At 41.1% G+C, this 16,915-nt stretch overlaps 2 protein-coding genes across 7 annotated transcripts in view; one reads left to right on the top strand and one right to left on the bottom strand.

Annotated features, from left to right (window-relative positions):
- Nucleotides 1-16,915, top strand: part of LOC128877874 (collagen alpha-2(IX) chain) — a 236,225-nt gene that overhangs the window by 14,610 nt on the left and 204,700 nt on the right. For all 6 annotated transcript variants that reach the window (XM_054125494.1, XM_054125495.1, XM_054125491.1 and 3 more), the window contains exon 2: nt 2,640-2,710. In XM_054125494.1, the coding sequence (XP_053981469.1) occupies nt 2,640-2,710 (71 nt within the window). The remainder of the gene's footprint in view (nt 1-2,639; nt 2,711-16,915) is intronic.
- On the bottom strand, nt 100-2,150 carry LOC128877875 (UPF0489 protein C5orf22 homolog). The gene is made up of 2 exons (XM_054125499.1): nt 1,930-2,150; nt 100-1,527 (listed from the first exon to the last, which is right to left on the bottom strand). The coding sequence occupies exon 2, from the start codon at nt 1,439-1,441 to the stop codon at nt 296-298; it is 1,146 nt and encodes a 381-aa protein (XP_053981474.1). The 5' UTR covers nt 1,442-1,527; nt 1,930-2,150; the 3' UTR covers nt 100-295.

Below are 16,915 nucleotides of genomic sequence, written 5' to 3'. Positions count from 1 at the left end.
AAATGTCATTCAAAACTCAAAACCAAATTGTTACTTTAGTAATCATATTTATATTTCTGGTATAAGAGGGGTGGATAATTTAATGAAGTATTCTATGGGTAAGATATGCCTCTTATCAGGCTTGAGCATGTATTTTTATTATTCTCAATCTTCTAGCAACATTTGAATTACCTAATTCTTGATTGTACGAGTTTTGCTTCTAAAAAAGCCCCCAAAAAGGGAAAACTGAAAAGTAACTAGTGAAGTCTACCCTACGTATGAAATAATTTCGATCGAGCTATTTACTTTTCCTAAATTAAAATATCTCCTCTTCCCCATACGATAGCTGTACGTCGATATCCCCCAGACGTTGACGAATTTCCTCCAGAACCTCAAGTTGAATCTGGTCGACGTCTTCGGGAGGACAGTATTCGTCCTCGCTGGATCTTGCGATGGTGACGATGGTTGGCGTAGCAGGAAGGGCTGCCAGGAAGGACCAGAAAGTACCACCGATCAACCGATCGAGATCCTTTCTCGTGGTGACGTGGTCTGGTAGATCCGTGTCATCCCTGGTACAGCCTGCGTCGTGTACCAACTTCCAGTCGATCTCCGACTCCTTGTAAACCCTGGTCACTTCGTGAAAAATCAGTTCCACTGCCTCGTATCTGGCAGACTTCTCGCCCTGATATCCCTGAAGACTTCTGTGCTCCTCCAAGTACCCGAATAAGTTTTCCAGCTCGGCGAGTTGCTCGTTCCTCGCAGTGGTCGCGTCCTTTAGGGCCTTGGGTTCCGTCGAGTCGGGTCGCTTGAAAGCGTACAAGGACGCCAGTTTGTCATAGAGGTTCACGCGATCGTAGATCGTTTTGAAAGGATTCCTAGTGCTGAAGAAGTCCAGATCGACGTCCAGAATGTAGGGGGTGTCTCTCTCGGGTAGATACTGACGTAGAGCGGAGCTGATCGCCGTGAAATCGTCCCTCGTCCCTGGATCCTCGATGAATTTGCCTATAGTCATCACGTGTAGGGTGACCTCTCGCGCGTTATCCAGCTCGTCAGCCATGGCGTACAGTCCCTCGCTGACGAAGTAGGGCTCGGTGCACGTGAGCCTTATCTGACCGTTTTCCTTGTGCTTACCAATGAGGAAGGTCGTCACTCCATCGGCCATCTGATTCGCCCACGGTGGTTTCACCCAGATCAAGTGCTTTAAGTGACCCGCGTAAGCCGCCGGTAAGATCCAGTTCTCGATACTGATCTCATCGAACAGCTCATTTTTGTTCCACACCGTGTCCGCTGGCATGGATTTCGGTACGAGCATGTCGGGATGAGAGTCCAAGTGCACGATCGTGTTTCCCTCGAATGGAAGATGCTTCGAGCCCAGACAGCGGTAAATAAATGGCAAGACATCGTCGTGGTTTTCCACTACGTGCACTGGGACCCTTTTGAAGTGTTTCCTGGAGAACGGCATATTTCCTCCGCGCGCTACGACGTCTATTCAAGGGCGAACGTAGTTTGCGGACTCCTATTTACTCGAGTGGCTTGCATTTGGATTGCCTAGATTGCAAAATTATCCTTATTCAAAATATGCTATGAAATATATAAAAGTATGAAACGAATACAATATTGTTAATTGTTCTCAAGTATATGACAATCGCTATATTGCATCATAATTGATCGTGCTATAAATCAAATATAAGTTTAAATTAGAATTCACAAAGGTATTAATCCATATTTCGTCAGAGAACGGTTTAAACAAGTTTTTTAATAAACCCTGAAGACCGCCTTCATTCTCATGCGAAAATTTCGAAATAAATAAATCACATAAGGGATTTGCTGTCAGAATTGATAAGGAGTTTATTTATTCTTGAGTTATATTTTGTAAGTTGCATGCTTATATTTAATGCTTCGATGTGCATAACACGGTACGACGTTTTATTAACCACGTGAACAGCTTACCTTGTTGGTTAGATGAGGTTATTCGCAGTCTTCCTTGTCTAGCAGACTAGTTCTTGTTCCTATACACATAATCATACTAGAGTGTAGTCCCAGACCCATAACCCATCGTTGTTGGTGTGTTCTAGCGATAAATACAACACTATTCAACAGATTTGGTAACTCTGCTGCTACTTTACACTCCTACGTACAGAAACGATACACTTCCACGCTGGTCGCGTGTACAACTGTGCCGCCTGTTGGAGTAAAATGAAAGTAAAGCATAGAGCGCGGTATATTCGAATGAAACTCTGCAAGATCGTTTAGAAAGGCCGTAGTATTCGCAACAATTGCACCCCTTTGCGTCATAAAACAGCACGAACGTGCACTAAGAACTCTTACAATTCGTTACAACTTTCAACCAACACGGATTTCTACTTCTGCCAGTAGAAGGTTGCAAACTTTATACATGTAACGCTACGACTCTGCGTATTAGACTTTTTTGAACTAGTTTGACGTAGTAAGTTCCATCGGTGCAACGAAGCACTCATTCCTAGCAAAGTACTTATTAACTAAAGTTGGGAGTTAATACTTTCTTCTGTTTAATTATTGAGTGCAATGGGCAAACATTTTCTTGAAGGTGAAACTATAGTAAAAAACAAAATGTATGTTTCCACGATCCTTTAATCTGATACACTTTCAAAGGAAATTAACATAAAAACGTTGTGTTTCAGATTGGAATCGTTGATATTCGCTGCGTTTTGTGCAACGTACGTCAACGCGGATTTCTTCGGTGAGAAGAAAGGTAAGTGTCAATTCATTCAACGATAATGGCCGGACTCGTGGTGGTGATTCGAAGTCTCGAGGATCATTTGTCCTCCCTTGCTCTACCAGACGTCTCTCACTATGACGATTCTGGCTACGAAATTCCCAAGAGGATCCTTCATCCGCCGAGGACACCTCGAGAATAATCAGCACGCTTTTTACCAATCTTTTTCCACGATGTTCTTATGTTCTTCGTTTTACGCGACCAGCGATTCACTGCAAATTTATCTTATTTATTACGATTCACTGGTTCGTTCAACTGGAGTTAAAGTATGGATACCTCGTGTTCTATATCAACGAGGCCCTCGAATTCACGTATACCGCAAATTGTTCTCTGTCCAGTATGGGAAGTACAGTGATTCTTTTCAAGAGCATGGACATCTTTCTTAGTTAAGGCGGGTCACTCTCAGAAATAAATCGACCGATTTCTATGAAGCGCCTCATTGGAGCGGATGTAACTTGAACACTGAATTATTCTTTTCTTTTGTCGCTCTTGGTTATTTATATTTTTCTACGAATTCTACGTATGCCTTGTTTTGTAGTGCTTTATTTACATATTGGACCACTTTTACTATGAAACATCATACAAACAATATATAATACATTTGTGTCTCATTCGCGATTTTACGAAAATCTTACTGGTTCCACGGTCCGTTAAAAATTGCTCGAATAAGAACTCTTGCCTCTCAATGGCGCAGTCAAACAGGGAATTTTCGCGAAGCACGTGCAGCTATTATTTAAATTATTCGTGTAATATCGTAGGAACTTTACGAGGGATGAGGAAAATTTTTAATAAAAATTTTAACAGAGCAAACGTAGAGGCAACGCGGTTGTAAAAATTTCAATGGCACGTTTATCGTCTGTAAAAATTTCTTTGAAAATATAAGCAGCGAATAAATGGGAACTTGCGTTTCGTTTGTGCGTAATAAATTCATGTTTAGCGAGTGCCTTTTTTCGCTTTCGGTTAAATAAGGCGATATTGGACATAATGCGAGTCGGCTCCCAAAGAGAAAGATTCATAAAGAAGGATTTAATAAAATCTTCCGTTGAGCCGCAGTTACAAAGTATTAATGTCTTGAAATGGCTTTATGATCATCAGCATATCTTTATTTCCTTCTTAAAGGATTTCATAACGCCGGGAAGTCGCTTCTCAGATTCAGCAGATATTTCATCCCGGCATCTCGTTTTTATGCGAAGTCTAATCTCGCCTTTCCGCGCTCTGTGCCATCCGATCTGTCGTTATAAAGTTAGGAAACTCGCATTAAAAATCCTGCGTCAAAGGAAGTTTAAATGTTACAAAGATTTGCATACGTTCAACCATCACCGTCATGATTTTTCTTCTTCTGCCTTTTGTGATCATTAATACGTAGACATAAAATCGCCAATATTTTCGCGAGGAGTATACTCGTAGAAAGCAGCTTAGGTAATAATGTTCGTACGTTACGCGCCAAGAAGACAATTCCGCGTCGATATTGAGCGATCAGGGGCGCAAAAACGTCGCGTTATCCGGAAGAACGAAAGATTCAGCCGCTTGGCGAGTTTCCGGTTCTCTTATCAGAGGCGGATGCAAAGAGGGAATGTGGGCTGCGCTGGTGGGATACGGTGGAGGAAAACGGGGTGGAAGGGGACGAATAGCTCCCGCAGGATGCGAGATAACTCTCATCCCCGTAGCCTCATTTGTATCCGTTTCTCTCCCTTCCGATTTCCGTGGCGAACGGTAACTTTTTTGCGTTGCTGCATCGTCAATACTTAATAGTATGTCATCGGTCTGTCGCGATTCCTGGATGAAGTTGAACTCTTCTTTCGTTCGGTTTGTCATCCATTGTAATTGCGTACTTCTAACGGAGTCTCGAGCCTTTTAATATCAAACGTGGTTAAGGCTACGTCAATTTCTATTTGAATTCGTAGTTGATTCAAAGCTAATCTTGGAACACTAGCGACTATTAACAATTTTAATCTGTAAAAAGATATTTTGCGTAAAAAAATACTTATTCAAGTGTGGATGCTTGAATTTCAAACGAAATATTTCTATCATTGATTATTTCACAATGGGTGATCAAAGTTGCTACTTTTAATTTAACGTTTGCCCAAAAGTGTCTCGCAATTGAAAATAGAGAAAACGCAGACAATCTAATCTCTCGGTTAGAACTCCACGAGTCGCACAAATAGAGTTTCCAAGTGCTTCGAAGGCTAAGCGTTTAAAAACGCTTCACCGTACTTTCATTTACCCTTGAAACTGTTTCGCGCAAGGAAATTTACTTTCCGAGAAGTTCGCGAGAGGTGCAGTGAAATATTACGAATTTGCATCGAAAGTTTTTCAGGTTAAACGACAGTTCTTCGAGGGTCTCCGATGGTTCCGACTGTAAAGAAGATCCTTATTTTCTGTTCGCTGGTACCGTACGCCAGGACGATTCCACCCTTCTTTCGTACCGCCATCGTCTTCCCACGTTTCTACGTTCGAGAGGAGCACCCTATTAGAGAAACAGTTCGGAATCGAGATACGCGTACCTTCTACAAAGAGAAATATTTGACGTTATTCCACTCGACGTTATTCCATCGAATCGCCTCGGTTCTTCGTGAGATACTTACTACTCGTTTAGATGAGATTTTGATTTAAATAAAGGTGGAGGTAATTATTTGTTTTCTGGCTGGAGGCGACTCCGAGATATCAATGTCACCTTCATTTTTTTCGATGACTTATTTTGAAACGTTCGTAAAACGTTTGACATTTTCGCACTAAAAATTTCTTTCGGTGTTAATTCTATAGGAAACTCTGCTTCTACCTTCAACGGCAAGATAAGTAGAAGAAAAATACTGGGATTAACGTTTTGGAAAATTGAGAGACGCCGGATGCGGGCGATACGCGTTAAGGCCGCTTGATAGTGTAATTCTTTAAAAACAGATGAGACGTCGACTCGATTAAAATTTATGAGGCGGCGGCGGTTAAAAATCTGAAACGAGCTACGAGAGATAGCTTGTTTTCGACAACGAGGAGGGGAATATCCGGCGATATCCGCGAGTGTTCACCAAAATGGCCCTCGAAGATGGGATTTCTTAGAATTATAATCCTATTGATGCTCCTGCGAAGAAATTCGCTTGATATTGGGTGAATTTTTCTTGCATAATTTTAGATACACATTCATGAAATGCAAACAAATCTGCTTCTAATATTATATAACAACAAACTACACGGAGAAATAATACCTATCTAACGGACTCTTTTAGAACGCTTAATCCTAACCCATTTGGACTCGCGAGAACGCGTAAAATGCGAGCGCGTGACGTGATTCTGTGTCAGATTCTAAAAATCACAGCGGTATTTCCGTCTCGCGTCGGGAACACACCGTGGTTAATTAATACGCGAGGTCTGACGTGTCGAAAGATTCCGCTGTCGGCGGTTTGAATAAAAATAACTGGCCAAACGAGAAAGAAGAAAACACTCACGTAAGGGCGGCACGATGAAACGTTTATGACATGGCTTGCAAGGATCCTCGAATTTCTTTTTTCATGGACGCCGGATGTAGGCGTCGATCGAAGCTCTTCCATACTTTGTAATCGTAGCGGGGATCCGATAATTCGGCCTGACTCATCGATCAGTCGTGACTCGAGCTGAATTTACATGCGGCGCGTGTTGGCTAATCGATTCGTCTCGTGGATTTCTGTTGCATTCTAATGGGCGAAACCACGATGACACGTTCCCGATTCCGACGTGTTAAGATAGCTTTATCGTTCGTCGTGGTTATGTTTCTTGTACGTGGTGTAAACTTCCTTGATCCCTCGAGGCATTCGGGGTGTAATGTATGGAGTCATTAGATTTTGGAGATGTTGGGATCCAGGTGAGAAATTTGGAGACCGATTTGTACGCTTACAAATACGTGCGAAATGGAACGTGACAAATGGAATTATTTTTGCGGTCTTGGATCATGGTGACGAGGCATGCATGTCTCATCAGTTATACATAGGCATGGTGCGCGTATTTCGTTTGAGACACAAATAGATCGTCACTGGAGCAAGTACAATCCAGAGTTATGGAAAGATGTTTCATATTTTTTAATACTGAGAACAGTAAATAGAATAACCCTTCAGGATAACATTAACTAATATCCCATAGTAATATTCCAAAAACTATGCGCACTAGTCGAATAAATTTCCAACGCATGACAAAATAGAGATTACTAAAACAAAAGTGAAAATACCGAAAGTTTCCACACATTCATCAGTCACTATCGGACAGCTAATAACGTGCGCTCCACAAAAATCATAGAAATCACTCTCGAAGAAGCCTGGAGCACGCGAGCAGATGAGCTGGCTGATAAACCGCAGGATTAACCGTGCGAGAGACAAGGAGGTCGTGGCTTATTTTGTACGTGGAACAAGTAGGCGATATATTATAAGATGGGTTAACCGTGGATGGTAACACTTGCAGAGATAGTGTGGAGGGAAGGAAGAAGGGTGAGAACGAGCTTTCAAATATTTTACAGTTTCCGAGCACGTTTCGTGCCCAATATGTCTGCCTCGGGCAACAGACCTGACTGTACCACGTCTCCGAAATTTTCCTATGATTTTTACACTCCCGTTCTTCTTTTTTTCCCCCGTGCTTTATTTCGCCATATCTCGAGGAGAATAGTTTTCGCCCAGCAACAATAGGAAGGACGAATCTGGCAACGTTGTTATCGATGAAATTTCGCCAGAGTATATATAAAATATGTTCAGGACAGTAAGGTAAAAATTCATCAACTGAAACTATTGGAAATGGTTTATATAAATGTTTCTTATACTCAGCCTTGTCCTCGAATTACATTCATTCATGGAACATCAGTCATCCTCGTTTCAGCTTGACATACGTGTACTAGTTTTTCACTCGGCCATTTACAATCGACCCTTTACATCTAGTCTATGACCTCAATGACTATCTGTGAATGCACTTATAGTGTCTCATCACTCGATCCAATGTACATATTCTCTTCGCTGAAAACGTCGAGGTCAGAACAAGGCCGGACATGACGAATATCTACACGCACTTTCTATCATTATTATATCATTGTATAAAAATATGCTATGAAGTAGGTTTTTAGAAATCATTTGGAAATCAGAAAACAAATTCAATTCGTTTACATTCGAAAGCAAAACTCATATGCACTACTAACTATGAAATAAATAGTTTGTCGAAGATCGAGTAATGATCATCCTTTGATTTGTATAAATTGTAAAGGTGGTTAATAAGCGATTTGGTGAAAGTACAATGACCGCGCTAACTGCAGATCATCGTCCACGAAGAAATCTCACGACAAAATAGATAATCAAGTTCTATTCGATTGGCGTGCAGACTGTAATTTTAGCGGTTCCCGTTCAAAGGGTTTACTCTGAATGAAAGGAGCTTGAACGAACCCAGCGGGGGTTGCGGAAAGGTGTGAAAGGGGTGGTCTAGAAAAAGAGGTCTCGTTTTCGGGCGAGTGTGCTCGTAAAACAGTCGCGGATACTCGGGATGTATCTCGTGCGGAATGAAATCCGTTGCTCGTTCCTTCTCTGCCATAATCTTCTCTGCGCGCCCATATATCCGTTTTCGCTCTCACCCTCCCCGTTTGTCTCCGGTTTATCGTCTCTGCGGCTATCTACGATGGTAATAATATAGCTTCGTGCTGGGTTTGAATTATAAAATTAATACATTTATTTATTATTCTCTGGCGAATACATTTATTATTATATACTTTTTCCGCCTAGTGTTCTTTGCAATCCAAGATTAAACTTTAGTGGAAGGGTGATTTTATTTTTGTGCGTTAGACTTTGCGTGCTATTAAACAATCGGGATACGATTAAAGATCTCCTGTGTGTCTTCAAATTCCTGATAATATTTTTAACAGCGCTCTGTTTCTCTTTGCTTCCTGGTAAAAATTCCTATATATTTAAAATAATATAAAATTTTGATAGCAACAGGCCTAAAGAGTGCAAAGGATAAGATGAAATTTCATAACCCAAGCCGAATTAGTTTTTGCATAGGTGAATACGCGAGGTGTGTGATCGGACTTCGTCATGCGATAGCGAAACTTTCGTTCACCAATGCAGTATCTGTTTGTTGAAATTTCTCATGCCTACGATTCAGTTGCGTTAAAAATAGAGATAGAATACAAATATAAGGACAAAATGGAATGAAAAAATAGAACAGATAGTTTTGAATATCTCGCGTCGCAACTGAATTCTGGCCATGCGTAATGTTAGCTTTCCGCCCTGGTAACACTTACAGTGAATTTAAACACACAAAGGGAAATTCATGAAAAAACAGAGGTCTGTAAAAACGTCAAAATCAAAAACAATAAAAAGGACCGATATATACGTGGGCTAAGATTTCCTAAATACGATGAAATAATGGATTCACCGAAAGATGCTTCAAGGTTTTATTTTCCTTTCGATGCATCTGTTTAGAAATTTCGTTTCTCGAAATAGCGCGGAGTAACGAAGAATTAAATACCGCATGCCCACCGCGAAAATACCGTATTCCCATGTTCTAGGTAGGAACCGCGCTTTAATCTTCATTATTGTTCGCATTTTCGGCGTATCGTGTACGTTTCCTCTGCGGCCGGATGCGCAGGTCCGGGTGGCGTTGGTTTCGTGTTACCATGGCTTTCCGCGACGGGAAATTAATAAATACCGGAATTTCAGCCGGTTGAATCGGATTAGGGTCGCGGGAGAACGAAATCCGTGGAGAGGAAGAAACAGGAAAAAAAGATTCACGACTGGAAACGGTTGGCTGTCGCGCGAATAAGAGCGAGGAGGATCTACAACAGCGAAAGGCACACTTTAAACTCGAGCTTCGGCACTTAAAAGCATTCCGCATCGAAAAACTGCCTGTGACTTGGCTTTATTGGAGTATCTAGCGTGTTTCGTGCTGAATAATGCCAAGGTAAGGGCTCCAGTCGCGAGAAATCAGGAAATTGCGCATTCTTGGAGAGTATCAAACGGGTGGACAGAAAATTAGAAGTTTATCCTTATTTGGTCTCGAATATTCAACGCTAGGTTTGATATTTGATTAAAGTACGGGTTAAAATAACAAATTCCTAAACAATATACCGCATTACAAATTATAACATGTTAAATAAATTATAATGAAACTGTCATCATTGATGTGGTCACTGATAACCTCGTGATGTGACTTCACATAAAGTAATTAAATAAAAAAAAAGGCCGTGGAGCTAGATAGGGTCGGAATTAATTTTTGTTAAAATTACCAGCCCACCAGGAAGAAGTGCTGGGAAAAGTATAGGAGGAGGGAGAAAGAGAAGAGGGTAGAGGGTGGATTCAAGAAGATGGGACGAGGAGAGCTTTCTCACCTGCGGAATGAAGCACTCACGCGACGAGTACCCGGTAACGAATGGTCGTTACTCTTCACCCAGAACAAAAGCATCGTAAACAAAACAGCACCGCTGGTCTACACGCCTCGTGGGTGCTTCTGCTCCCATCACGCGTCTCCCTGTCAATTTCACCCTCCGCTTACCTCTGCGCTCCACATTCGAAATCATCTCTTGTTCGATGAACGTGCACGTCGCGCTCTGCGTGCTCTAACCATTTTACCAGCCTTTTAATTCCTCTGTAAGAAGAGTACCTTCAACGTCGTTTCCATTGTGCTGCTGATCTCTGTTCTGTTATTTAGGTTCGCAGGGTTTTTTTTCTATTCCGCTGATAGGGCAGATGATTTTAGGTCCTATCGAGTTTGCCAGCTTTCTGGTACATTTTAGATTGAAATAGTCTCGGTTAATAAAATTTTAAGCTTTGTATAGGCTCATGATTGTTTTACGCGTCGACGAAACGTACAATATTACAGATGTTTCTTTTGAAAAATTCAGAGCTGGTGGCGAGTGGAATATTTTAGCGAAACACGAATTTGTCAATTTTTAGTATTTGCGTTAGAGTGTCGCGAGAGCTATTAGAATGATTCTTGCAAGGGTTGTACGTGCGCTTCTCACGAGATTTGTCGGGGATGGAGGGAAACATCGTCGCTGTTTTTACGTGAGAGTGCACGTACTCTGCATCAGGTGTCCTGAAAAACACAGTGCTTGCACGCCTGACCTTCTTCCTGGCTCGTCGAATCCTGTCTTCTATTTTTATTCATCTTCCGTTCACACCTTTCGCCCTTTGGAAGCTTCGCCACTTTTTTGCTTCGATGACATTTTTTAGCCCCTGCTTCGTTTCGTACCTCATGGATTTTTAAGTGATTGATTGAAAACAAAGTTTAGAGTTCAGTTGTATTTTTTGACGATATTAATACAATGGTGTAAATTCATGTAGTATTTTTAGTCAAATTTATTTCTACAATTCTAGAGTCGAATGACAGAAAAATAGAAAAATAAGATAACACGAATAAAAGTAAATAGCAGTAGACGAACGCCCCCCTGATCCAAGAGAACAATGGATTGCCTGATTAAGGAAGGACGCTCCCTTGGGTGGTCCTTCCTCGTACTTTGCTTAATTAATAAACAAAGAGTACCTCGAGGGTAACATCCTTCTCATTATCTTATTAAAGCTAAGAAAATTTACTCTCACTATCAAGCATACTTGTACAATCTATCCACCTACTATTTATTGTTATTATTTACCGGAAACAAAACACAATTGTATCCCTACAGTGATAGTAGTCGCGAGTATGAAACGATGCATGTTCCTAAACCATTGATAAATAGCGTGTATCGATTTTTAACAAGCACGATGCATGTTAGATTATTCGAGGGCACGCGTTGTTCGATGGGGTCCTGGATCGAGCACGTGTGGTCCGACTGTTGGACAGGTAAAAAGGAAAGGACGAGTTTCGAGAAGTTCATTTTGCTTGAAATGTATCTGCGTGGTCAGCACCATAAACCTGATCCTGAGCTTATCTCGAGCCCGTAGGGTGGCCACCTGTCTGTTTTTATTCGACGTCGTTTCGCTGGTTGGACCACAGATGGACACTTCCGTGGGAATAACTCCACATTTTGATCAGGGCTCGATGATCTCAATGAAGCAAGAGAAATGGTCATTATTATTTTTGAAAAAATTTTAAATGCAAGTGTAGATATTAAAATTTCGAATACGTTTGTTGTTCTATAATAATTCGTTAGTTTTCAGACCACTTAAGGAAACTTACGTTTCGCCAACACTTTGCATCGAAATTTATTAAAATTGCCGTCCGTGTTGTGCTTGACGATGCGTTATGTAGGTCGTTATTTAATATTTCTGACGCCATATCAAGGGCCACATAGCGAGTCGGCCCTTTCGTTGCAGGTTTCGCCTTTGCATATTGCACGCCCGCCGTTTCCGTCTCAGAAATATTTAAACGTCTTCCTTCGCTCGATGAAGATACTTTCTTTTTTTTTTTTTGTTGGCTGCCAAGGAAACAGGTTTCTCGAACGCGAATCAAACGAGTAAGGGTATGGAGCGTAAAAGGTGGACGAAAATGAAAAAGAACGATGTTCCAATCAAGTAGACGAATAAAATCTCGCAGAACACGATGATTTCGTCAACAAATACTATTTCCAAACTTTGCGAGAAAGTTGTAGTCCTCGACGATCTTGGAGAAAATTCCTGAAGATACCATCCATTTGTTTTTATTCTCCCTAGTAGAACTATTATATTATTCACTTCATTTTATTTTATTCGCTACAAACTATAGTCACCTTATCACAATATTAATGATAACTAAAGAAACATTAAATTTATTTGATATGTATTCTCATATGATTCACTTTAAAAATATTCCACAAAAGAATTCATCATGGAAGAGTAAAAATGTGATTAATTGGGTGCACTTACCCAAACGAAAACTTACCGTCCGTTATCTAACGAAGAGAAATTTCAACAGGAAAAGCGAGGTTAATTTTCGTAATCTTTGTTGGGAGTTTGAGTGCTTTTTCACTTACTCCGAAACGACAGTAACCTGGATATAAACGCGAAAGGTAACGCCGTCTGTTGTAATTAACTTTTATTTCTCGTTCAACGGTGTAAAGAGTTGTCTTCATTATAAGGGACTTTAACACACCCGTTTCCACGTTGCGCGACATACATTTTCGGATAAAGTTTGGACAAGGGATTAGTGTAACTGTAGTTCCACCGTTACATCGTGGAATGATACTTCTGTGCAATGCCAGTCTTCGTAAAAGTATACTTCCCTTTTAAATACCGTAAAAAAATGATGTCTTTATTCGTATACAGTATCGCTATCATCGATTTTGTTAACTTTTTTATTTCATGAAATGGACGACACTTTTTCTCCCAAAATCCCCATATCAAATATAAACAAAAATCCGACCATCAATCGGTTATTCGCAAAGTAACGTTTCCATAATCGCCTAGTAAATCGTTTAAACGGCCCGTAAAATATTCAAAGTGCTCCAGATTCGAGTGTTCAAAGCTCTCCTTAAGACTTTCCCGTGAAAGCATCAAAAGCAGCGTACGAAAATCTCGTTCGTCGGTTGTAGCGCGAATTAAATCCTGCCTTTAAAAACAAACGCCGCCCGATGCATTTACCGGACACATTCGTTCCTTTCTAGGGACGGAATCGGGAACAGGTTCAAATGGTGAAATCGTTTTTCCGAGGAAGGACGCCCGCACGTTCCAGGAAATCCACTTTTCCGTGCTACCAGCCAAGCAAACATCCTACTCTCCCATCTTGGGAAGACGAACATGTCCTATATATCGTACGTAGCGTCTGCCTTCACGGAGGAGGATCGTACCTGTTTGCTCTGGGAATCACACCGTAATGCCTATGCACTACCACCGCAGAATCCACCTTCCGCTCCTGCAGCCCTTTCTTCCTGGCTCGCCTAGTTTCCATCGAGTTCCTTCATCTGGTCTGCGATGTCGTTCAATTTACATCAATCTTCCCTTTCGCCCTTCGACCTTCGTCCTTGATAATCGTTCCACTCGTATTTCTCGTTAGCTTCCACATTCTGTTACCTTCATCCATCGACGTCTTCGTTACTTTTCACCGCAGCTCTCGAGGTGAATTGAACTGATGGAGATTTGTCCTCAGGGGCTGTAGGTCGATTGTAGTTACAGTACGGGCTTAGCGATCCCGGGGTACCCGAGCTACTGACGTTTCTAATTAAGAAAATTATGAGCAAAGGTATCGAAACAAAGTGATGTAAAGAATTAAGAATTAAGTGAATGTAAAGAACTGATGGAGGTTCCAAAAATGTCAATTGCCCCGCGTAATTTTCATTGCTGTAAAATTTTAATTGCAACATCGAAATTAGATTCTTCCATGAAACATTAAGGAAGTCCTTTTTATCCGAGACTTCGTCCACAGACGTTACGTAGTTGATAAAAATCTGCACAGGATACGAGCAGCTATTGAATTTCTGTATTTGCATTCGCTTCCTGTCGAAGCTGCAGCAGCATCATTGTAAGAACGTTTGATGATCGTTATCGTGCTACGAATTAACTGTAAAGGGTCTAATTTTCTGGGCTTCCACCGAGCCAATTAAAACGATTTTCCGGTGTCGCATTCTGCGGGGACAATGGTGTTTCCCTGCGGCCGTTTCCGGCCAAGCAATTTCCCGCGTGTCTGAAAAGAGAATTCAGCTGACACAATATGCAGCCATTTGGAGGACGGCCAAATGAAACCGAAAAATTACGAGCTGGGCAAAAGCTATGGTTCATATTCTCATCGCGATAGGGAAAACGTGTTGCTCCGTGACACCCTTTTATTTTGCGATTTCTTTTTTTTTTTTTCGTCGCGCGATTTCACAGCGTAAAAACGATGCTCGATGAAAATAAATACAAAAAATGACTCGTTGTTCTGCGGTTGATTGCTTCGTAAAGAATGAAGGCTTACGATGAATTAAATTCGAAGTTTATCATAGTTACAACACAAGCAGGAGAAATTATGTAATTATTTTTAATCGTTTCGCATCTCACTTCAGCGATTATTTAATTTAATAAATTCCTTCGAAGAGTCGAAATCTTTTTAAGGTCTTCCATGAATTTTTTTAAGTATCGAAGAAATATAGATCAGCCTAAAAGTTCTATAATAATGCAATCATCCTCTCAAGCTCCACAATTAAAAAATGGTTGGCGATCCACATGTTCCCGTTTTGCGAACCTAAATTTCTGCATGACGCATGCACTTCCCGTTGGACAACTCTTGTTTTCGCTTTTTCTCGTCGACGCACCCTCTTCCTCGATCCCTCTTTTTCCAGAGCGTGCGATTCTAACCGCTTTTATTCCACGCGGCGCAGCGGTGCATTAAAAACAGAACGATTCGCCGAAAAACGGGATCGCCAGCGAACGATCGATTCGGGGCTGGAATGGCCTACGAAGAACGAACGCCCCTTTATCGGGGCGCATTTGTCAAGCTGGGCTCTGTTGAGCACCGAGTAATGGCTAAGGAAAAAAAATTGGGAGGGTACGCGAGGATAGTGGCAACGTTCTACGACTCCCCAAGAAGATAATCGGAAAGTTTGAATGCGATTTTCCCCTTGGCTACAGCCCATTTGAGAATATTCCGTGAGATATTACGATGTCGTTCGTTCGGAGCTTCCCTTTACCTGGGCCATTTTTTACGTTGGATTTTCCTTCTTTCATCGTGGTCATTATTAGGATGCTGAACTTGTGTGCACACTTTAATCGAAATGAAAACAAGAATCAGCTTGAAATAATTAGCTTGAAATAAAAATAACGTCCATGGATTCGAAGTAACAGCTTCTTCAAACAACAAATTATTTCATTATCTATTAAATTTAAATTATAGAAATCTGAATTAAATTCTGTTCAAATTTTTCATTATTTCCGCAACGCTTGTTCCCAACGAGTAGATACCACTTTTCATTTTAAGTATCACTCTTTCTATGTAAAACTAATGAAACCGAGGCACCAACAATTCCAGCATCCCTGTAAAGTTACATACAGTCAACAGTGGATTTATAGAACGCGAAATGTACATTAAAGTTTCGCGTAACGACGAACTGTTATGATAATCTTCGCTCGTGCAGAAGACAATGTAACAAGAGTCACGTTCAAACTTATGGAATCCAGGAGGGTGACGTTGAAATATTCTACGTTCACCCTAAGTGCGAGAGACGAACAACGGATTAACAGGAAGGAAGGATAGCATAGAGATTAGCAGAGACGGAGTGAGAAGTGAACGAGAGAATTCCTGAAGCTGTTTACCGGATAGAGGACTCCCACCGGACCAGGCGGAAGTATATCCTCAGTAATATTTAATCATAGAACCTGCTGGGCATCCAGCATTCTAACAGGATAGGTGCAACCCTCGTAAATATGTACTGGCTACGTAAATATACCAGTTGAACCTTCCTGCGTCCGACGTTCGCTCTTCTATACCTTTGTCTTTTCTCGTATCTCAGGTCTTCCTCTACAGCTTTTCCAAAATCTTTGGAAAACAGTCTGATTCGTCGGAAAATAAAAGTTGGATGTCGTCGCACTATTGTCTGCGAAGATTACAGCGAACACTTCATGCTAAACTTTCCGCCAGAAAATTATTCCCTTAAAGATAAACCTGAGATCGCGCAGGGAAGTCATGCTGGTTGGGGAAAGGGGGGAAGTCAGGACAGTCTTATAAGAATGGTACCCAGAATCGCGATAAGGGAAAGTTATCGAACTTCTTGAAATTATGATGGAGAACGGATCTTTATTGGGGAACATTAACCTCCCAATTCCGATATCGTTTAGGCGATGAATTACGACTGATTTTTCGTTGGATGTGAATTGCGTTGCTGAAGATAACCCAAATTGCTATCGTCTTCGCGAATGTGCATCTAATTGCAGCTCGAATTCTGTATTGGGTGTGTTGGTTACAAATATTGAATGTCGAGTTAATAGTAAAATCATTTTTCTTTACGATTAAGTTGGAATTATTTATTAATGTATCTAACAATAAAAGATCACGTAATTTCCAGGGAGATTTCACCACTCATACCTAACTTTACTACAATATCAAAACGAAGTAGAGTTGCTGCGAACGATAATTAGAAACTGTATATTAGATTCGTTTAATAAAGCCGTGGAAACGTGGAAACAAAGCGATTATATCGTCAGTGATCTCCACGATAGGTATTGTACTCTGTCCCGCGCGACATTGTGTCCATTTACTAACCAACTGATCATCCTTTTTCAACAGTGTTTGACCCGTACATACCGTTTCCACTGTCCGACCGCTATCCCCGATACACGTCTGATAATTCCTAACTCTTCTACATTG

Source organism: Hylaeus volcanicus, chromosome 6 (assembly GCF_026283585.1).
Source record: "Hylaeus volcanicus isolate JK05 chromosome 6, UHH_iyHylVolc1.0_haploid, whole genome shotgun sequence".
In the NCBI taxonomy this organism is placed as follows: domain Eukaryota; kingdom Metazoa; phylum Arthropoda; class Insecta; order Hymenoptera; family Colletidae; genus Hylaeus; species Hylaeus volcanicus.
Note: the sequence above shows the minus strand (reverse complement) of the source record. Positions and strands in the feature narration are given on the sequence as shown.